The 23,718-nt window shown below is 43.9% G+C and overlaps 1 protein-coding gene across 3 annotated transcripts; it reads left to right on the forward strand.

Annotated features, from left to right (window-relative positions):
* The first annotated feature begins 6,923 nt into the window (after positions 1-6,923).
* LOC117447129 (butyrophilin-like protein 10) lies at positions 6,924-21,810 on the forward strand. 3 transcript variants are annotated; one of them, XM_034083760.2, is made up of 6 exons: positions 6,924-7,127; positions 11,629-11,970; positions 17,353-17,403; positions 18,913-19,188; positions 19,286-19,435; positions 19,755-21,810. In XM_034083760.2, exons 1-6 carry the CDS (start codon positions 7,055-7,057, stop codon positions 19,865-19,867), a joined length of 1,005 nt encoding a protein of 334 aa, XP_033939651.1. In that variant the 5' UTR covers positions 6,924-7,054; the 3' UTR covers positions 19,868-21,810. The 3 variants fall into 3 exon arrangements, with proteins under 3 accessions (XP_033939651.1, XP_033939652.1, XP_033939653.1); XM_034083761.2 differs by lacking the exon at positions 17,353-17,403 and adding an exon at positions 17,725-17,760; XM_034083762.2 differs by lacking the exon at positions 17,353-17,403.
* The last annotated feature ends 1,908 nt before the right edge of the window (positions 21,811-23,718 follow it).

A 23,718-nucleotide genomic window follows, 5' to 3' on the forward strand; every position in this document is an offset into this window, starting at 1 on the left:
TGTGTTGATGTTGTGGTGACTTTATATACAGCTTCATGTGTAAAGAGGGTACTGCAGGTTATTAGTTTCTCTCTCCCTGCGTTGTCAGGACTCCCTGGAAGAAGAGATCTTGTATCTCAATGGGACATTCCTGGATAAATAAAGGATAAATAAAATAAATAAAGATGGCTGTTGAACAATATAATAATAATAATTACATATTTTAATATAATATTTTAGACAATATTGGTAGTTATTTTGCGAAACATTTCTATTTACTTTAACACAACAAGGACACATCACAAACAGGAGTTTGAAGAACGTTAAAAGTTGCCACACCGAGTGTGTTTATGTTGCTCACTGTGTGAGAATAGAGAGTTTACTCCATCAGCACGAGTCAGAGGAAACGCTGGGTTGGTCAGACTGCGTTTACAGTAAAATAACACGTGAGCAGAAAGTAGTATAAGCAGCTGTGATGTTGGGTGTAAATAAGACATTTACTAAAAGGTGTGGCATGATTTGTAATCCTGAGCGGTTGAACCCACTACTCAGATTATTCTTTTTATTTTAAACCCAAAAATGGAATACCTACTGAATGAACAAATAGTGAATTATTGGTGTCGATCCAAAGAAACAAGTTAATACTTTTTCTTCCTCGAAGTGAAATTCATCCATGTACTTAAATGATACGGATAATATCCACAATCAATCTGATCACTTACTGTTTTGCTTTTAAACTGAGGTGGCATGATAATATTTTATCAGCATTTCTGCCTTGAACAGAATTGTTGTATTTATACAATAATGATTGAAATGTGCTTTATCTTCCAGATGCTGTCAGGGTGGTTGTTCTAGAAGGTGGAGATGCTGTATTACCGTTATCCATCGGCAGGAACGCTGAGAGACTTCTCTTTGACTGGAGGAGAGTCGGTCCTAGAGGAGAAACTCTGCACGAGGTTTTCCTCTATAATGCAGGCCTCCATTACAACAACGGTCATACAGAGTCAGCAGTTCAAAGGACGAGTCTCACATTTCCCAGCAGAACTGAAGTACGGCAACGCCGCCATCGTCATCAGAAACACGACGGCTGCAGACGCGGGAAAATACACCTGTTATTTTCCACATCTGCAGCCTCCTCAGATATTCTACTTTGAGCTGGATGTTGGTGAGTACGTTCGTCTTCACCTTAAACTACGTCCGGCAGTGGCTCAGTCAGTAGTTGCTTGGACTGGGAGGGTTGCTGGTTCAAGTCCCCGAACAGACTTAAAATCTGCAGTGTGGACTGGTACTTGGAGAGGTCCCAGTTCACCTCCTGTGGCCTGTACTAGCACGCCGGATTTGCTGTAACTTCAGGGTTAACTCTGAGTTTTCTGTCCTACGACGCTGGTTCTCCTCTTACCGGGGTAGATCTCCATGGTAACTGATGCTGAACACCTAACCTGCTCCAGAGCAGAACAACATATTTGGGCTCGTCAAAAAAGGAAGTAAAGAAACCGTGACTCTGGATGTATTTGTTGTTTGAGGTGCAATATATGACTCGGCAGCTTTAAGACATGAAGACACTATTATTTCCCGCTTCACTCTAAGTATTTTCACCGGAAAGTGGGCGGGGCCGTAATTTTGTCCGGAAGTGGCGTTAGCGCCCTCATGCTATATCTTTCTAGGAAACCCCTTGCATTTGTAACATAACACGTTGGGCTACTCCACATTTCACGGTTCACTAACCTGGCAACCGGGCTCTTCTGCAGTGTGAGGTTCCTGGTGCTTCTCTGAACACTAGAGCAGAGTGGCAGAGCCGAGATGGGAACAGACTGGAAGCTGAGGAGGAACGAGTCCCAGAGAAAGAGCACGTCTTCATCTCTCTCAGCTTGAATGTGACCAGGGGCCACCTCTACCGCTGTGTGGTCTCTCAGGAGGACATCAAGCATCGGCTCTCCGCTCAGACCTGTGGTGAGATGAGTTTTAATTAAGAAGTGATGTTAATGGCTGCTGTGTAATTGGGTTTAGAATATGTAGATGTCTCTTGAGTGATGTTGTGCTGTCAGTCCTGAAAATGTAAAGGTACATATTTTTGGATGATGTTCTTCAGAGAAAGAGAGCGAGGACTGCTACAGCTCAGGAGCCATGCTTATTGTTGGCATCACTTCATTGGTTTTGGGAGCTGTACTTCCTGCTGGAGTTCAGGCTTTACTTGTATTTGCAAAGTGCATCCACAACAAACGTGAGTTCAAAACATAATTTGTATTTATTTTTCATTTGCAGACACCAGAGTGTTGTCTCTGCGTCTTCTCAGATGTGCTTCATTGCGTTAGTGTTCACATCAGGTTGATTTATTGACCCCACAAACATCAATATATAAACGATGATACGACTGAATGTGTGATCAATTCACAGCAGTGAAAATAGAGAACTACCTGAATGAGAAGTGAATATAGTATAAATAAAAGACTGCTGATGAGAGTCTGATGGTCCTCAGGGTTCATCTGTCAATCACACATTCTTTCCTGCTGAAGAACATTCAGTCAATAACTAACACACACGACCAACATGGACATGTTTGGTTTGGCCATAAATAATATTTCTGCATTGTATCAAAGTTGACTTTATGTAATATATGTTTTTATTTTCTCTGCTGCCGCTTCTGCTCTGCAGGGAGAAGAGGAGATCCACCTATCGGCTCTGATAAAGATCCTTCAAAGCTGCCACTGCAGTCTGTGGCTCCTGCTGTAAAACTTCCCCAAAGATGAAAAACCGTAACCTCTTTTCCACACAGCTTTGTTTTGTATACTGAGTGAGCCCCGAGTGATCAATGCTATGAAGTGTAGTTTAGCCATCAAGTGTTTGAGAGTATTACCGATACAAGAAGTGATCACACTACTATGAAGCCTGCAGCTATTACACTTAAGTGCAGGGTACTTATTAAATTACACAGTTTCACTTTCAACATCGTCGAGCAAATGAATGGAATGAAATAGCATGTTAGCTTATTTGATAATTTAGCAGATAAAGCTGCCTTCCTGGCGTTCAGTGCACTCATGGCTCTGAAACTTGCTGCTGAAGTTAAGAACAGACTAAATACTTGAAGCTCGTTCTAGATCAGTGTTTCTCAAACTTTTTCATACCAAGGACTTAACCAATAAAAAAACACTCGCGGACCACCTAACTCCACAAATATCCAAAATCACATCGTTTTTCTAGAACAGATTACAAATTGCCTGAAAGTGGTACAAACGAGTGGCAACATGTGTGATGAAGGTGTTGTGTTGGGCTATATCATGCAATTCAAAATGAAACTTAAGCTCGCTTCATTGCGGAGATATTCCCGTGAGAGTGCGGAAAACCTAAATTCATTTATTTATTTCAAATGTGAAATGTTACCAATATACTCATGGACCACTTGGGGGCGCTCACGGACCACCAGTGGTCCGCGGACCACACTTTGAGAAGCACTGTTCTAGACGGATGTTCCCAGAGGAACGAATACACTTCAGTTTGATCACATTCAAACACGAAGCTGTAAATATCCTGAAACAAGATATTAAAAAGAAGATAATTAAGTTACAATTATTTAAAGGTATTTTGACAGCAGTGTTATTTAAGAGATAATCTTAAAGGGAATCTATTTTTTTTAAATTGTAATATGTGTTTTGAGAAATGGTTAAAAAGAAGAAAGATTTCAATGAAAAGCGTTTCCATAAAAATAACATGAAGGTAAAGAGGAAGGGTTTTAATCGATCAACTTGAATAGATTTGACAGAATGAGTTCACATCTGAAGGACCAGCTCCACTCTGGCAAAGATTGAAAAAGGTGCTGTTTTTTAAACAAAAATGTTTTTTATATCCATCAGGTTGCAGCTATTCAAATAACGAGTCTGAATGAGCTGACTGGAACACAATCAGCTTGAATGAATATTCGTGCCAATGGTTTGACATAAATCTGAGCCTTGAGTGACTTTAATATCGTACATGAGAAGAAACACTTTATCAGATCTGAGATTGTTGTAAACATGAATAAAGTTAAGGGTCTTCTCTGTGGGTTCGTAATGAGTTTCCCCAAGCACTGACATTTAAGGGAAAGTAGATTTAATTTACTTTAAACTCTCGTGTTATTCCAGTTTAACGTCCTCATAATTATCTTTTACATTTTCCCCGTTAAAAAATGTAAATTGAAGTCTTTTTCGATGTATAATTGTTTTGTCATTCTGAATCAGTTATTTGACTGATGTCTTTATGAATGTATTAAATATACGTTTACATTTCTGGGGATTATTTAACTGTACACCCCAGTGCCCTGGAGTTTTATTGTGAAAGAAGACATAGTTATATTACATTGACATTGTGTGAATTATTGAGGTGATTATTTAAAGTGTTCAGATGAAATATGTGCCTTTTTAATATACTCAGGTTATCTTGAGTTGTCTTTGCTCTCACACTTTGTGTAAACTAATTCTACTGAACATGTTATAATGCCAACATACTGAGCGTATTATCTGCCAAAGAATGAACCTGTTATTGCTGCTGTTTGTAATGCCTGATGCCCATTTAAGAAATGCACTTCTGCTTTTTTTGTTACAACAACTGTATCAGAACTGTAGGAATAGATATATAAATAAACCTTGTGCCAACTGGATATGTTTTTATTGTACTGCTTTGTTCTGATGCAACACCTGTCATACCAACGACTCTACAGAAAAATATAATTAATTGAATTGAGTTCGGTAAAACACGTTGCATCAATAAAAACATTGTCATTAAAGTAATTTAGTGTTTATAAGTTATATAGTTAAAATAAATAACCCTAAATTCATCCGCGTGCAATCAGTGTGTAAAGATGTAAGCTTTTGGATGTTGAATGACTAATTGAGAGACGGCAGCAATAAAAGAAAGTCAGTAGCCTATAGCCAGTGTTGGGAAAGTTCACTTTCTACATGAACTAGTTCAGTTCACAGTTCACACATTTTAAAATGAACTAGTTCAGTTCATAGTTCATAATTCAAAATGTTGAACTAAAGTTCATGGTTTCAAAAATGAACTAATTTATAGTTCATAGTTCTTTTTTCAATAAGTTGCTGCGAGCTATTATTTGTCTCCTGTACGATGTTAATGGGCCATTTCAATGTTTTCAATATCCTCAGAGGGACGTACAAGTTATTGACCTCTGCTTAAAAAAACTAAAATCACAGCCCATTCATTTCATTCTGTGCAAAGAAAAAGCAACCTCTTAATCCAGATATCTCACCATGACTCGCGTATGCATGCACGTGCACGGTGTGGCGTGACCACCAACACAGAAAGATATGGACACAAGATGTGTGCAAATGTATTTAGTTTCCTATCCATGTGAACATGATTTAAGTGGGGGGGGACCTAACCTCCGGAGGGCATGCTCCCCTGGGAAGATTTTTTTTTAAATGTTGAAGTTAAAAGCATCAATCTGGTGCACTTTGAGAGCAACATTAGGAGAGCTATGGACACATCTCTCAACACCCAAACACAACTGTAAACAGATTTTCTTTTAATTTATGGATATTTGACAAATCACTCCCCTTTCAAACTGTATTCTTCTTTATTAATAACTGTCATATAGTATTTTATACCTGTTTACTTTATTCTCTTATTTTTTTGATAACTATAATGATCATATAAAGATGTGCCTTTACCTCACTGGTTGTAGACAAAGCTTCTTATATTCGTTAGCATAGCTAGCTAACCAGATGCTAATGATAACAACACAGTTATTGACTGTCTGATCAGTATGACAGATGAGCAGATCGCAACTGGGCTTTCAACTAAAGACACAGACACGCAGAAACTGCGGCATGTGTATGGACTTATCGGTACTGCAATTTCTGAAGTGCTGGAGTGGCGTTCTGGTGCTCTCCGTCAGAACTGCACCCCTGTCAGTCGAGACATATACCACGTGATGACACGTTAGGCTCGTGTTGTGTTCAAGGACCCTAACCTTGGCCAGGAAAAACAGGCACTCGCTTGTTTAATTTTTTTGCGGTCTAGATTTCTTTCATTTTTTTTTTTTTGCGTGTGTTTATAAATTACCTCGAGAGCCGTACCAAATTGTCTCGCGGGCCGTATACGGCCCGGAGGCCGGAGGTTCCCCACCCCTGCCGTAGAGTCTCACTCTGAGCGAGTGCTGCTGCAGCTGCTCTCGGCTTCGTCCATACTTCATTCAATGCTCGCCGGTTCCGCGGTTCCACATTGTTTCTTGTGAGGAGTCTGATATATTTAGTATATTTATATTTTAGTGCGACAGCCAGGGGTGACAGACGTGTACGCGTCACAGGCAGCTTGCTGTTGCCAGATTGGGTGGTTTTCCGCATTATTTTGAAGCCTGTTTACGGTGTGTTTTAACTGGGTTTTCGGCTGAAAGGCATATGAAATCTGGCACACTTTTGAACGCCGCTATAATACAGTGCTGAGAATGAACGTACTTTTGAACGCCGTTATACAGCGCTGATAATGAACGCGTTCTCAATTACGTTCATCTAGCGGAAATACAGTACGTTCAGTTCACGTTCGCCCAAAATATGAACGCGTTCATGAACGATCGTTCATTGAACGCGTTCAGGTACATCACTGCCTATAGCATGGCTAACTATTATATCTCATAAAATAGTAATTTAGCATATCATTAAATATACAATAGTCATTATATTGTGTGTCAATAGATATAACAGGTTTGTCTTTTTCAAAAAATATGAATTTATTGCTTTTTAAAATAATATTAATGAAGAGGAAAAGTCGTCTTGTGCTACATCGAAAAATATAAAAAAAAGCATTCATATTATATTTCATTAAAAAATTACTTAATATATCAATACCTTTATATATACAGTCTATGATCAATACATATGAAAAATGTCACATCAGTTTGTCATTGTGAACGCGCCACAATGACACTGTATGCCCAGCCCACTGTGTGGGGGAATTCCTGCAGTGCAGAGTAAATGCATTCAGCTTGTTGTGAGGACACAGAATCACTATAAATAAGTGTAGTGTTAACGCGACCGGACAGCTCAACTTTACTCTCTGCAAACTAGCTTTGATTCTGCCGGTAAACATGCTCGCTGACAGTCTTCAGTTTCTATTTGTCATCTTCTATTTCCTGCCTACATGCTCTGGAATAACAATAGGTAAGAAATGAATGCTCACAACTGCTCTGTTATGCTAACACCAATGTTAACGCTACCTCCAACACAACGTTTTGGTTTCAATCAAGTTAAGCTACAGTTCGCTAACTAGCTTAGCCCCTAACTAAAGTTTCAGAGTTAAAAGGCTTTTTTGTTTAATGCACAATGGATACAGCGAAGTGTTTGACATCTCTCTTATACGTGAATATGTTCTTATACATTAGTTCAGATGCATCTTATTGGATGTTGTCATATTGAGTTTCCGGTCTACGCTAACGTTAGCTAACTAGCTTAGCCCCTAGCTACAGACTCCATATTCAGGCTTAAAAACGTCCTCAAAACTCATACATTCATGTTTGTGTGTGTCTTTAATAAGTCTGATCCAAACTGTGAAGCTGTGTGCAAAAGGGGGCAGCAGCGTGTGTACTGTCTTAGGAAACTGTCCTATTTTAACATTGATAAAACCATGATTTCACTCTGAGTTCATTTGATTCACTGATTCTAATAATAGTTAGTAAAGGATTTATTACAAACTATTATTGTTGTCAGTCTTACATTTGTATCATATATTATTATCAGTATGATGTCGAGTTGCATTTTTCTAGAAGTTGTTGACAATGTTAATGTAACAAAATCAGCTGTGATAATTCGTGGAGCACTCATAACGCGATTTTTAAGATTGATTTTTACTGTTGGGACTCGGGTTTGAGAAAAATCAGCTCCTAAATTCTAACCCTATAGTCTATTCCTTGACCCCTGAGTGAAGCGTCACGGGGTTAAGGGATAGTGGATAGGAGAATTCAAAAGGACTTAGGAGAAGAGACTGCGGTACTTTAGAGAATCCGAATGCACTTTCCCTATCCGACGTGTTTATGATGCGCCAGCGGACGTCATTGTGTGCGTCTGCTGCTGTGGGGAAACTATGGAAACCACAGTTTTCTATACAGCGGACTACAACATGGATGCTTAATAAGAACGAGGGACTGCTGTGAACTCATCTAGAGACTCTGCTCCGTGCTCTGATGCTGCTGCTTTGCTTTATGAACGTGGACAACAGAGAAACATATTCTTCAGGACCAAAGTTGGAATTGAAATAAAAAAGGAAAGTGAAACTTCTGCTCGTCCCCCTCTCCCTCCGGTCCACATTAATACCAATGATCCCAATACGTATGATTGATGAACTAAAGATCTTAAAATCAATACAGATGTATTTATTATAAACGTTAGTCCTTAACATCTATCACTGTGTATATCACCATTCAAACATCTTTTAGAAGTTGAACAAACCCCACACAGCTCAGTGAAATGTTGACTTTATTTGATCATTTCAGTAAAAACTAACGTTCATATTTCTCTTTTTGATTATAATACTGATGAACGTTCAAAACAAAGCACTTTGGCAACTTACCACCTACGTTTTAAAATGCTTAATAAGCACCGTAACTTTCATGATATAATTTCTCCGGTTGTTTCCGTGAACGGCCGACTGTTGAGTGACGGCAAATGCTGCGGCTGCAATGCATTGTGGGGCAGCATTTTCTCCTCTCCTTTCGGTAAGGGAGGTCCAGTGGTTCCTAAGCTAAAGGAGGCTATAAAGGAAGTTTGAAACCTCCTTTCCTTTCATTTGGAGAATTGGAAGGGCACTTATCATGGCTGCCACTGACGTACTTCCGGGTCATTTCACTCCGTTAGGAAGGTTCCTAAGCTAAATGGACTATTGGAACGCAACAGGTCTTCCGCAAACAAACTGTGAAGTCATGCGATCAAAATCACATGACTTCTCAAATGTCCAATCACAGATGAGGGTGGGAAAACATTCAAACAGGAAGTACCCTGTGTGAAGACCACCCAAAAGGCCAGTGATGTAGTGTTTTGACAAATTTAATGTTAAGGTTTTCAATTGTTTAAATAAAACAATCTTGGAAGTTTTTATCAGGATGTGTTTATGATATGTTTGTTCATCAGAACATATTATAATATGGTGTAAATATACTCTATATTTTTTATTTCAATCAAATGTTCCATCGTCCCACTTTAAGGCCCTGACACACCAACCCGATTTTGGGAGTCAGAGGCCGTCAGAGGCTGTCGGGCATTCGCGGCGCCGTAGTCAGGTTGGTGTGTCCCGCACCGTCGACCGTGACACGCCTTATTTGGACTGCCAGACCCGATGCATGGCCGATCCAACATGTTGAATCGGCCATGCATCGGGTCTGGCAGTCGGACCAAATAATCACTCTGATTGGCTGTTCAGCTAGTGAATCAGTGCATGAGAAGCGAAGCGGAAGTGAGGGACGTAAACAAACGATTTAAGAAGGCACACACAGACTGCTATTCATTTTCATCTCATCATGGCGATCTGGAATGATGCAAACGAAGACCTGCTCATCACCTTGATCCAGGAGAGGCCAGCTCTGTATGATATTACGGAGAAAAGATACTCTTCTTCTTCTCTGTCTTCCGGTTGTTGCCTCTTTTGAATGACGAATACACACTACCGCCGCCTGCTGGTAAGGAGAGTTATTGCCACTCACGCACTGAAGTCGGTGCGGTGTGTTCCCGTGCGACACATGGCCAAAACGCAGGAGAACACGGCCAGGCAACAGCCGACTTCAGCGTCGGCTAGTCCTCTGGTGACTGCTTGGTGTGTCAGGGCCTTTAGGAAACATGTTTCGCAAAGTGGGACGGTATGATATTCTTCAGTTAGGCAAACATGTGTGGAGGGGCGTGGATTGTGCCAGAGCAATGGTTATTTACAGGGTTTTAGTCTACTAATGCATTATTTTAGATATTTAAGGTGAAGGGCAAATTATATTAAATAATTGGGGGTCTGTTAAAATGGTATGACAAAGTCAGGGAGAATGTTAGGGATACATGTCTGAGTTTATAAAATGGCAATGAATTTAAGCCCAAATACTCATAGTAATTTAATAAATCCTTCCAACACACGTTTTATTCTATGCATAGTAACGATGAATTGAATGCATTTTAGATCCCAATGGCAAAGGAGAGAAATAAGACGGGGAGAGAATCGCAGACACAGAATAATGGAGGAAAGGAAGGTCAGGGAAGGAAACTGAATCAGTGGAGGCAGGACAGGATGAGGGCAGCCATAGTAGAGTCTGGACAGATCATTGAGAGTGGTGGGGTTCCTCAGCTGGCCAGGCTGGCTTTCGAGGGTCAGCGATATACCCATTCAACCCTGCCAAGATCAATGAGAATCTGTTTATGCCATCTCAAACATGAGAGATGCTTTCAAGAGACTCCAGTGGCCCCAGATGAGATGCTCTTTCCTGGACCAGCAACCCCGTGTCATCCTCCACATGATGATAATGATAATGATGATGTTGATTCCTGCCATCCACACATGTGGGAACTTCTGGAGCAGACCCCAAGCCACCCTCTGCATGATGCTGGTCTCCCCTCCTCAGCGCTCTCCCCCATTGTAACCCCACCACCTATGGCAGAGGAGGTTGAAGTAGTGACACAGCCAGAGTCTCCTTCAAATCTCTGATTACACTTCCAGTAAGAGAACGCCCAGCCGCCAGAGGGCCAATCCTCCTTGCTATAGTGTGACTAGCGACAGCCATTTTGCTTTCATCAAAGAGAAAGGGGGAAAGAAAAAGCAGAAAATGCAAAAACCTAAGCAGAAGAACACTGCACACGTGATCCAAGAAGCCTGTGCAATCTGCCAGCATTTACGCAGGTTTAGGTTGTATGTGTTGCCTCAATGTTTGATATGTTGCCTTCAAATACACCTGCAGTTGTATGTGTTCCCTGTGAAATACAATTCAATGATTTTTGAAAACTATTAGAATCTATTGTTTGATTCTCACAAAAAAAAAAAAAAAGTTAACATCCACAATGTTTAAGCCTAAATGTTGTAATAACATTATAAATAGTTAAAGAGCTGAACATGGTATCACACATTTAGCTCAGTGTTACTGACCTGATGTTTTATTACAATAATACATAAATAAATGTATTAATTAAGGTGACTGAGGCTTTTCAACATGTCAGTGTCCCACATTAGGAAAAGCAGATTGTCTGAGACAACTTGGCACTAAGAGTACTGACATGTCTGCCATTTCTTTTATGAGTGTAATATCTGCATTTTCTCTTTTGGTTTGATTAGGACACATCCTGGGGATTTCAGAATGTTGTTGATTTATTGTATCGGCTTCATATCGCAATATGTTCCAGAAGTCTGAAATGCAAAAAATGTCCCACATTAGGGCAATTCACCCTAATTGTTGCAAATAATTACTGATAATTATTATGGTGTACTTGTATTTAAAAATGACAAACGGCCAATAATATAATCCTATGTATTCTTTATTGTGTCAGTATTCTACTGTCTTATTTATACCTGATCTATAGTCTATTCACTTTCTACATGGCTGTTTATACTGATCATAGTGTAAATACTGTCCGATGTGTATATTTATATTACACTAAACATCACTCTGCACTACTTGTTTGTGCATTTCGTTTTGTCTTCCAGGTGCTGTCAGAGTGGTTGTTCGAGAAGGTGGAGAGGCTTTATTCCCGGTATCCATCAACATGAGCGCTGAAAGACTTCTCTTTGACTGGAAGAAGGTCGCTCCTGGAGGAGAGCTTCTGCAGGAGGTTTTCATGTATGATAACGGCGTCCATTACAACAACGGTCGTTCAGGTGGTCAGAGTCCGCAGTTCAAAGGACGAGTCTCTCATTTCCCCGCAGAACTGAGGCACGGCAACGCCTCCATCGTCATCAGGAACACGACGGCTGCCGACAGGGGAAACTACACCTGTTATTTTCCACGCCTGCAGACTCCTCAGACATTCTACTTTGAGCTGGATGTTGGTGAGTACGAAGAACACCTGTTGTAAGAGCCATTTAGTAGGGGTGCACGATTCAGGAAAATCTCACAATTCGATTAGATTTCTTGGGGTTTCGATTCGCGATTCAAAACTATTCGCGATTCAAAATAGCTCAGGAGTCCGCCCTGTGAGGCATGAAGAGCGGACAGTGTGAAGTGCCATGTTAGGGGGACATTACGGAGCCCATGCCGTAGAACAAATGGAAAACAGCGTTGCGGCAAGACTGAAGAATGTGGTTTTTATTTATTTTTTTAAATGAAAAATATTAATAGATTATTGGAATTTCTGAATCCGCAGAGATAGAATCGCGATTCTTATGTGAATCGATTTTTTTGGGCACCCCTACCATTTAGGCACATTATCTTATGGTAATTATTTATGGTTTGGTGAGCCAATTGGATATTCTTTTAAGTTAACTGAAATTAGTTGAATAACTGAATTACCGTTTTTGTAATGTTTTGCTTATGGACTTGTGAAGCTGACCGTTGAGCGGCCCAGACCAAGCAAGGAGGCAGAACGTCCAAAAATATAACCCGACGTGGGCATTTATTAAAACCATGGGCACAAAGTTCACCGCCTCAATCCTGCGGTTCTCCTTGTCCACATCCTGCAGCCACAAGGATCTCACACACACCCACACACACCCAGCCCTCTCAACAGACAGAGAAACAGAGCCCAAATACCCACACTCTAATCATCACAACAAGACACAGGTGAGGGGGGAGGAGCCACCACAGGACACCAGGGGGGTATACTGCGAAGCAGGATTTTCGCTTAGCCGGCTAAATTCAGGGCAAACTCCGGCTTTCCGGTCATCCGAAGCTGGTTCTCCTTTTAGCAGGCTAGATCTCCATGGTAACTTATGCTTAGCGGCTAACCTGGTCGGGACCAGGTTAGGTTGCAGGCTAAGAGATCAACTCAGTGAAAGCACCGCCTGCTGACCAATCAGAGCTCAGTGTGTGGAGTTTAAAGCGATCAAGTCATATTACAGGAGAAAGGAAATACAGAAAAGCTGCCGTCGCAGGAAAGACGGCCGGCAAAAATCACCGACTGTGTGAACGTGAACATGAATATCACCTCCATCTTCAGAGCAGTCTGACTGTTAGAACATTAGCGTTAAGAAAGCTTACTTAAATATCTGCCTCAACATCAGTAACCGGATCAGAGTACATTAAGTACAGTCCGCGGCATATCACTTCATAATGTATCATATATCTCCTGATCTGAGTCAGCTGAGCCGTATCTGGCCGTGCAGCACTCACAGCGTCACAGACTGGATGCAGAAGTATTATTTTAAGCAACACATAAGTTGACGAAACACTCGAGACAAATGTAATTGAAGTCAGATCGTGTTTTAGACGCGCAGTGATATCATAAACCTGTTAATGTACGCATTCAAACACGTGTTCTTTTACCAGCTGTGTTCACCTTGCAGCTGCAGCTCTGAGGCTTTGATCCTGATCAAGTGTTTAAGTCATGGATGTTTAAAGTTTAACTTCTTCATTTTTGACTAGTATTAAAGTTCACTTTTCATTCAGGAAGTATGACGCTGCGCTGTCAGTGCGCTTCTCCATGTCTGTGATTGGTCGAATACTCCAGATACCACCCCTTTCATGTGAACGCGCACCTAACTAGATAGGACACGGCTGGCTTGAGCGATCCACTTGATAACCAGCGTCGTAGGACCGTTTAGCGAGAGCGCGTATGTTTTGGATTAGGCCAACCGGCTAACTCAAACATATCAGGTTAGGTTGAACCAGGTTCGTAGTATAGGCCCCTGGTCACACAATCATCATCCACAGACAACATATAATGTGCAATCACGCTAATAAAGTGCCACATCACCCGGCCTGAAGCCGTCAGTCCATAGTGACGAAGTTCCCTTCGTCACTATGGACTGCTCTAGTTTTATGTTTTGTTATTATTTATAAAAAGCAGAACAGTGCTCATTCTCAGGTATAAAGGACACAGCAGGAAGTCTAGAGAGGAAGTCGGAAACACGTTTTGACCGCACACATCCGTACGGCGTATTCCTGTTGGATTTGTTTGTTTATTTTATTTAAATGCCGTGCAAATGTTGCAAGTCGGCAGCTGATCCATGGAACTTTCTAATAAAGCACTTGAATAGAACAAGCGAGGTATTTGGATTTCTTAAATGTACGCGAGTCAATACTCAAATTCTCCTCGTAGACCAAGTGGCCTTTGAACACTCGATTGTGCATGATCGGCACTACACCTGTCGTCATACGAGCAGCTGCAGTTCCATTTCGTATATGGCTTCGCCCTCTAAGGCTATCGCTATTGGGTTATCCCCCTGCGCACCCGCGCAGCACTGAAACACTTGTAGTCCACGCCCACCCTCGGGCTCCCTTCCTGTATAATTAGGAAGGAGGCCCGGCAATCTGCTCCCTCTTTCCTTCAGCACACCGTTACTGAAGCACAAGAGACACTTCAATTGCAGAGTAAACCTGAGTAACAACTGCGTTCGTGATTGTCCCTCATGTGGCTCTGGGTTCATAATGAGGTATGCCCAGCAGAGATAAAAGCAGTATGCGAATCCTGCCTGGGGTCAGAGCACGCGTACGCGGCTCTAAACCAGCAGGTAGCATGCACACACTGCGCTCGTCTCCCCTCGGGCGACAGGAAGCGGAGAGCGGACGCTCTTGCTGCTGCGGCCGAGGGGGACGATTGGCCCGTCCAGGCTTACGAGCCCGCGGACGGGGGCCGAGTGTCCCTGGGGCCGAGTGTCCCTGGGGCCGAGTGCCAGGCAGGAGTCCGAAGAAAAGCAACTCCTGCCCCGCCTCCCTCCACGGGTCACCGTTCGGTTCTCCCCTCCCTCCCCTCCCCCGGACGGGGGAGACAGAGTCGGAGCAGGGTGCCAGCTTGGCGGTCGAACATGCTTTCCCCCTCTCCTACCGGCGATAGGTGGCATCCTATGGGAACTGCCGGAGATCATACCCGCCTGGGGTAAGACAGGCCAACATAATCGCCGGACCGCGCCCTACGTTGAGCTCCCCCAGAGACCAGTAGGCTGTGTCGCCGACCGGGTGCACCAGTGTGCTTTCAGGCGGCGGCGAATCACATCGCTCTGCTCTCCAACTCGGTGGTGACACTGGTAGAGCGGTCCACCACCGAGGCAGAGGAAATCAGCAAGGCGGCCAGCACGGCGCTCACTCTGTGCGCGTCCGTCGCTATCTCCCAGGCGAGGATTTACGCATGGGTGACCCAGATCCAGCGCCACCTCCGTCTGAAGCAGGCGTCTGTTACGGAGACAGCCAGAAAAGTGCTACTGGATGCTCCAATCAGCCCGGACCCCAGTTCCACGCCAGGGTGGAGTCCATGTAGACGGCCGCGGAACAGCCGGCCACAGGAGGCCGCACGCGGAGAGACGCCCACAGCAACCGCCTCGGCGTCAGACTCGCCCTTCGGAGACTGCAGGGCTCCGTCCCATGTCTCCGCTCCCCCGCCATCACAGAGATGGGGTCTCCCGGCGGCGAGTCAAAGGGGAGTGAGGCTCCCCCGCTCCTGGTCTGCTCCGCGAGAGCCTCCGAGGAAGCAGAGCCGGTAATTAAGCCGGCTGCCACTAATCTGTCGATTAAGTAGACAGCAGGGCTCCCTGCAGAAGCCTGCAGGTTATTAACCTGTCGGTTAATAACCTGCAGAGCTCGCGGCCTTCCTCTGTCCGAGATGCGCCTCGTACACACGGTCATGATAACCCATGAGCGCCGTTATAACGCCTCGTGTGGACAGCACTGCGCACACCTCCACTCATCCCCTGAGCGTGTACGCGCCTGATGATGACAGCCGGAGCGAAACGCAGCGTGTGAAGGCTTCCTCGCAGCCCTTTCGCCTCATGGGCAGCGGCGGCGATGGCGTGGCTCGTCACCATGGCGACCATTACGGCACATCACAGAGAAGCCTCTCCCCCCAGCAGCTCCATGGGATACAAGAAACACTCCTATCATCCCAGGAACAGGGTCTTGCGCGGTTTTTACCCCCGCTATTTTTCTAAATCTCGGAAAAGAACGGGGGAGTCGCCCCGTTGCTGTCCAATCAAACGGGTGTTGATTTGCACAGACGACAGGCCACGGCTAGGAAGCAGCCTACCTCAATCGCCAGGGAGGAGTACGATCTGCGCAGCTTCTGAACGCAGCCAGGCGGCTGCTGTTCTGGGCGCGCACACACGTTGCTCTCCATCAGAGCAATGTGTATTCCCGGCGAGTTGAACCGAGGGGCTCGCAGAGCGCAGCAGCCGTGTTAGGCGAGGAGTACGGAGACTCAGACCGGTGTCACGCACACTGGCGCCTCAGTGGGATTTGGCTTTGGGGTTACGCGCACTAAAGCCCCATTTGAACCTGAGCCGGTTCCCTTAAACTGTGTTCAGCCAAAGTAGCTCTGCTTTTGGCTCCATCAGAGGAAAGGGTGAGTGATGTGTCTGCTCTCTCTGTGGCTCCGTCAGCTCTCCGGATCCAAGGAGATGCAGTTCAGCTGTTTTACGCCCTAACCCGGCTTCATGCCTCAGGTCATCACAACTCTTTTAGGTCTAGAGTGATCACCTGGCTTCTTCCCCCCTCCTCACAGGTCGGAGGAAGAAGCCACGTCTCATCTCCTCTGTCCTGTGCGCGCGCTGTCCTGCTATGTGGCGCGCACGGCGGCCTGGCGCCGTTCTCAGCGCCTGGTTGTGCTCTATAGAGAGCGCTCGATCGGGCAGCCTCTGTCTCACTGGCTGTGTGAGGCGGTCTCACAGGCGTATGTCTCCTCTGGGGTGGAGCCCCCGGAGAACATCAGTGCGCACTCCACCAGAGGAATGTCAGTGGAAGATATGTGCACGGCTGCATCTTGGTCTTCCTCCTGTTCATGTATTCAATTGTATTTGAGGGATGTCTGCCTTTCCTCTCTGACGCACCCTGTACTGGGTGTCCTGTCGCAGTGCGTGACGTCAGGGATCCAGCTGTGCGCCTCTCCTGCCCGTCTGACACGCAGAGAGCGGCTGCTCCCCCTCTTTGTGTCACTGGGCAAAGTGTGGAAGAACAGTTTCAGACTCTGAAAGCCAAGACTTTTATTTGTTGTAATTAACCCCAACTAATACGACCAAGTTCTTGGCATCAATCCATGTTTATTGTGGAGCGTCCACTAGCGTCTCTCTGTTGTGAACACGAGCGGGACATTTGTCGCGTGTTTGATAGCTAGTTAGCATTCTTAGCTCCGGGTTGGGGGTTGAAATGCCGTCGTAATTCGTGTTCTTTGAAAGTAAACCAGGACTTCTGAGACCTTTCAACCTGCAATGCTTTTGGTCAATACACATTTTCCTAACAACTTTTCCCTTCTTCTTTCTGCTCTTGCCTTCCCAAATATGGATCTATAGTCAGTAAGACACCAGTCTCTGATTCTTTCCACTTTCTCTACAATGACCCAGGTAATACTGTGTAGGTGTCACTAGCTGTGTTGTGCTTGTTCTCAGTGCTATAATGTGTTTTGTGAATTTGTTTTTATTTCATTGTCCATCCATCAAATCATGTTTGCACTCCAGCATGGTTTGGCTGCATGTCCTGGCATCTTCCAGTCTAAGGCTAAGATGAGTAATGCTATTTAACACTAGAACCGCCAACGGGTACATTTTACCCCGCAGCTGTTTCTTGATTGTACGTAACTTTCGACAAAATGTGTGTGTGTGTGTGTGTGTGTGTGTGTGTGCCCATGTGTGAAACCCAAACTTACAAATGAATGTGTCTTTCAGATCTCGTCTTTAACGACCGATCAGGAGTCCTCTCAGGTGAGCCATGATGTCACTGAGCGGTGTGTGCTCAGCTCTTCAGACCTCAGTATCATTCAGATATTTAGACGCAGTACCTTCATGTGGACTGTAGTCCTCACTGTAGAGCTAGAAGAGAGAGGGCATGGCATGTAGCTCCAGTGACCCATCCTTAAAGACAGGTGAGATGAGTCCTGATTTGGATTGTGTCACTGATCTCTACATCTACAAACAAAGTCTAAAGGACAGAGTATTTGCGTCTCAATGTTCTTTAGGGCTGCTCCCAAATAGTTAATGTTAATAATAAGTGTGACAGAGTTGTAGCACACACTGTAGAAATCAGTGACATCGTCAATTAAGGCCGGCCGCTGATTTCTCCTGGTCTGTCTTTAAGGTAGGACACTCAAATGTCCTTTGTAACTTTGTCTTGGTGGAAACGGCATGAGAAATAATCAGATGTCCCTTTTGATGTTCCCTGTTTCTGTTTTGCTATTTAGTTTCTTTGCACCCAGGTGAGTCTCTGTGCCTGGGTTTATGTTACAGGTGTATAGTATGTTGGGCACTTTGCTGCACAAGTTACCATTATAGCTTATGTGGACTATAGTTTATCGAGTTAGACTATTTTGGGGTGGTTTCGCAGGTGATGGAGGATGCTGAATACATGTCCATACTTGAACTCTCTGTGGACTGATTCTGATTGCTTGTGGGATGATTTAGCGGACTCTTGCTCATTTGGATTGGAGAGATTGCTTATTTGTTTGTAAAACAAATAAGCAATCTCAACTGACTACTGTGGACCATTTGTAAAACAAATGGTCCACAGTTGAGGCAATCACCTGCTCTCTATATCCGATGGTTGTACCAATCCTCATGGAAGTCAAAATCAGCCCACAGAGTCCAGATATGGCCGCTTTCTGGGTAAAACTGCAATTGTCCTTGGCATCTTTAATAACTCCCAAAACCACTCAGAAAATGTAATGCTAACGCTAAGGATCAAACTGCCCAACACATGCAGGTTAGCATCCTGCCGTTTCCATGTGCTGGAGACCCTACTGTACATTTCTATCATCAAACTTCACTAGTCTGGCAACTGGACTATTAGGGACCATCATTTTGAAGTCTCTATTCCTATAGTTTCTCTTTCCCTAATATGTGTTCATGTTCAACCTGCAGCTGCAACTCCAAAGCCGTCCGTCACGGTTCTCACTGCCACGTCAGACCGGGCTCTTCTGCGGTGTGAGGTTCCTGGTGCTTCTCTGAACACTAGAGCAGAGTGGCAGAGCGGAGATGGGAACCGACTGGAAGCTGAGGAGGAACGAGTCCCAGAGGAAGACCACGACCACATCTCTCTCAGCGTTAATGTGACCAGGACAGACCTCTACCTCTGTGTGGTCTCTCAGGAGGACATCAAGCATCGGGTCTCTGCTCAGACCTTTGTGCACGTCTGTGGTGAGATGAGTTTGGATCTAAAACGATTTTAAATGCCTTTTTTAATTGTGATATAAAGGTACATTCATATATTTGACTTTTTTGTGGTGTCTTTCAGAGAAACAAAAGATGGAGTGTAAGGAATGCTACAGCACGGCGGCCATGCTTATTGTTGGCATCGTTTTAGTGGTTTTGGGAGCTGTACTTCTTGCTGCAGTTCAGGCTTTGCTTGTACGTGGGAAGCGCATCAAAATACTCCACAATAACGGTGAGTTCAAAACATAATTTGTATTTATTTTTCATTTGCAGACACCAGAGTGTTGTCTCTGCGTCTTCTCAGATGTGCTTCATTGCGTTAGTGTTCACATCAGGTTGATTTATTGACCCCACAAACATCAATATATAAACGATGATACGACTGAATGTGTGATCAATTCACAGCAGTGAAAATAGAGAACTACCTGAATGAGAAGTGAATATAGTATAAATAAAAGACTGCTGATGAGAGTCTGATGGTCCTCAGGGTTCATCTGTCAATCACACATTCTTGATGTATGTAATATATGTTTGTATCGTCTCTGCTGCAGGTTCTGCTCTGCGGGAAGAAGAGGAGATCCACACAGGAAACGGTTTCTCTAACGGGACAAACGGCCATGTTAGAGTTCCTTTAGAGGAGCCACTGAATTCAGTCCAGTGTTAGCGTCACATCTGATGAAAAGGTGTGTAAACAACCTGAGTTAGTGTGTGAGGATAGTTGGGCTGATCCTCACCTTGGTACAGACCTTCATGAACCTTCCTGACGGTTCAAATAAGATAAGCTTTAAGAACACACACACAAAACATAGCCAAGACAAAATCAGGAGAAGAACTAATTAAGTTTTCATTTGAAAAAAGGGTGTAAAATCACTTATGAGGTATTTAATTGTATATTCTTTTTGTTTATGTGTGTCTGTAAGTTGTCGGGACCCCCTTGAAAACGAGAGGGTGCATCTCAAGGGGTTTATCCCAATCAATACAGATGTCTATACATAATAGATGCCAGTGAGACCTTTGTCCTCTCTCCTCACAGTAGGTTCACAGGACGGGCTGCCATTACCTTTTTAGATGGGAATCCTATGAGAATAAGGGATTCATGAGGTTCAAGCAAAGCATCCGCTCTCGGCTCAGTAGAATGAATGGAGAGAGAAAATAAATCTAGTTTCGGCTTTGAGTGCATTTGACAACTTGAAGGACGGAATGATGCTACTAAGGGCTGATTTACAGACGCCTCTTTCCCCATGTTAGGCAACGGGGAGAAGTCTCTCTGGGCCGGGCGACGTCACGGACTCATACGGAAGTTGAAGTACAGCCGTAGTAGTGTTATTACATTACACTTGTTAGACGCTTTTATCCAAATCGACTTCCATACTCAACACTGTGGGCGATCCCCACAGGAGCACTTTGGGGTGAAGCGTCTCAGGGACACAACGACAAGCTGACTGCAGTGGGGTTTGAACCTGTGACCCCCTGAACACCAAGGCGCTAACCACTGCGCCACACGCCTCCCGTTATGACTCTTGACCATGAGATACAACACTGTCTGGAGTTACATTTTACAAAGTGAGCCGATCATCGATGGCTAATATCATGGTTGAATAGTTTGCCTGTGTTCATCGTAATCGGGCGTCTTGTAGATAAAACCAGGCGCGGGTTTCTTCATATTTTGACGTGATGGAATCTGTATTTACCGCCATTCAGACGGCAGCTAGTGTTTCCACGCAAAAGGGCCGATGCACGAGTTGATGTCGGGCAGCTTAGAGGGATTGTGTTTCCATAAAGAAATCCAGGGTGTGTTGAACTGGCTTCGCGGGACAGGCCGGCTGCAGCTTATGAAGTCAATCATATTACTTTCTCCCATTAAATGGAGTTTGAAGCAGTAAAAGATGTGAAATGTGAACGTAGCTGTGAATGTGCAATGGACCGCTGAGAGAGAAGATAATTAACAGTCTTACCTGCGTGTTTTATATACAGACCTGCTTTTAGATTTCAGACTGATGCTGTCTATAATGTAATAATTGATTGATTGATTGATTGATTGATTGAATAATGTCCTCATTGCTGTTAAAATGTTTTTGTAAATATGGAAGTGTTGAATGTTACAGGGTGAATTTTCAAAAACAGATATCATGGTTTGGGGTGTTTTTCAATGCCAGTCACAGAAGTGCTTGGTTGGTCTCAATTTTCTTATTTAAATAATTTGCACTGAATCAACCAATCCTAGTGTTTGTCTGTTTTTGAAAATGAACTCCTATCAGTGTTTTCTCCTACTGATGTTTTCTTTGTATACGCAGTTATATATCTCTGTTTACTTCAGGGTGTCTGTGGGGTCTTAAAATGTATGGAAAAGGTCTTCCATTTGACTTCAGGGTTCCTGCCTGTGTGTGTGTTAAACCGCTGCATCAGACTTGCCACAAACCAGCTCTTTTGTATGTTTTTATATCTGCAAGTTATTTTAAAGCCATGTTGTCTGAACGTTTGTTGGCATTATTTACTTAATGCTCTTTTGGCTCTGCCGTTGAAGCTCAGGTCACAGCTTGTTTTGTATTTTTTTTTTTTAAAAGGAGACTTAAGTGTTTTTTGCTGGAATAAAGATTTTCATGATGATTCTGAGCCTTTCTTGGGAAGAGATGGAGTTGTGAAACAAATCCTAGTAAAGCGCGTCATATCATTATATAGCAACCTCAAATAAGTATGTTGGCAAAACTATTCAATGAAAACTAGTAAAAATATGAAAAATGTCACGACGTTTTTGGTAAATACGGTAAATACGGTCATGGATACATAGAGAAGTCTAAGAACAGTATGTTACATTACATTGCATTTAGCTGACGCTTTTATCCAAAGCGACTTACAATAAGTACATTCAACCAGGAAGACACAACCTTGAGGAAAACAGAATCATAAAGGTTTCATAGAGCCAAGTATTCAAGTGCTACTCAACTGGCTATAGATAAGCCAGTCCTTTATTAGTATATAAGTGCTCTGTTAGCAGTTCTTTGTTAGTAATTCTATCGCTGGAAGTGGAGTCGAAAGAGATGAGTTTTGTGTCCGGAAGGTGTGTAAGCTTTCTGCCATCTTGATGTCAATGGGAGCTCATTCCACCATCTTGGAGCCAGGACAGCAAACCCACGTGTTTTTGCTGATGGGAACTTGGGTCCCCCTCGCAGCGAGGGTGCAGCGAGCCGTCTGGCTGATGCAGAGCGAAGTGCACGCGCTGGGGTGTACGGTTTAACCATGTCCTGGATGTAGGAAGGGCCAGATCCATTCGCAGCATGGTACGCAAGTACCAGTGTCTTGAAGTGGATTCTAGCAGTTACCGGAAGCCAGTGGAGGGAGCGGAGGAGCGGAGTGGTGTGGGAACATTTAGGAAGGTTGAAGACCAGACGAGCCGCTGCATTCTGGATGAGCTGCAGAGGTCGGATGGCACATGCAGGTAGACCAGCCAGGAGGGAGTTGCAGTAGTCTAGGCGTGAGGTGACGAGAGCCTGGACCAGAACCTGCGTCAATTTCTGGGTCAGCTGGGGACGTATCCTCCTGATGTTGTAGAGCGTGTATCTGCAGCAGCGGGTTGTAGCAGCGATGTTTGCAGTGAAGGACAGGTTGTTATCTAGGGTCACACCCAGAGTCCTTGCAATCTGAGTCGGGGAAACAACAGAGGTGCCGATGTTGATAGTCAGGTCAAGAGAGGGACAATCTTTTCCCAGAAGGAAAAGCACTTCAGTTTTGTCAAGGTTGAGCTTGAGATGATGAGCGGACATCCACCGAGAGAGATGCGTGCGACGACCTGGGTCTCTGAGCGGGGAAAGGACAGAATTAGTTGGGTGTCGTCAGCGTAGCAGTGGTATGAAAAACCATGCGGGCTAATGACAGATCCGAGCGAGTTTGTGTACAGGGAGAAGAGGAGGGGACCAAGAACAGAGCCCTGAGGGACCCCTGTAGTTAATTGACAAGGGTCGGACTCGGACCCTCTCCAAGTTACCCTGTAGGTGCGGTCTTTGAGGTATGAAGTGAGGAGGGAAAGTGCAGAGCCTGATACTCCAAGTCTGATGGTTCACCGTGTCGAATGCAGCAGACAGGTCCAACAGGATACTGAAACATATAACACTGTAATGCCATAAAAAATACATGAGCACATTCAAATTAAACTAAAGTTTATCAAAAAAGTACAATACAATAATTCACAGAGGCCCAAAATTCAACTGAGAATACACATGTATTTTATCTAATTAAAAATATGAATGCACGCAGCGTCAGGAATTAAAACCCTCTCTCTTTTCCTCCGTACCCAAATCTCTGAAAACGGGGAACAACGGAGCTGATCCAGATTTGCGTCCGATATGATGTAATATCTGAAATGTGGACCCACGGCCCAATCAGAAACGTTGCCATCGGAAACAATGCCCGACTGTTTTGGACGTAATATGGTCGGTGTTCACATTAGCATCGCTAACACTCAGAGCTAACCTGTACTGGAGAGCATGTGTGTGAAGAAGCAGGAAGTAAAAAGGAACT

This window comes from Pseudochaenichthys georgianus, chromosome 5 (genome assembly GCF_902827115.2).
Source record: "Pseudochaenichthys georgianus chromosome 5, fPseGeo1.2, whole genome shotgun sequence".
Lineage (NCBI taxonomy): Eukaryota > Metazoa > Chordata > Actinopteri > Perciformes > Channichthyidae > Pseudochaenichthys > Pseudochaenichthys georgianus.

Bases quoted from the DNA above. Each gene is read 5' to 3' on its own strand.
- LOC117447129 (XM_034083760.2), top strand. From the start codon at position 7,055: ATGCTCGCTGACAGTCTTCAGTTTCTATTTGTCATCTTCTATTTCCTG. The intron at 11,971-17,352 runs GTGAGTACGAAG...ATGGATCTATAG, and splicing joins CTACTTTGAGCTGGATGTTG to TCAGTAAGACACCAGTCTCT. The intron at 17,404-18,912 runs GTAATACTGTGT...TTCAACCTGCAG, and splicing joins CTTTCTCTACAATGACCCAG to CTGCAACTCCAAAGCCGTCC.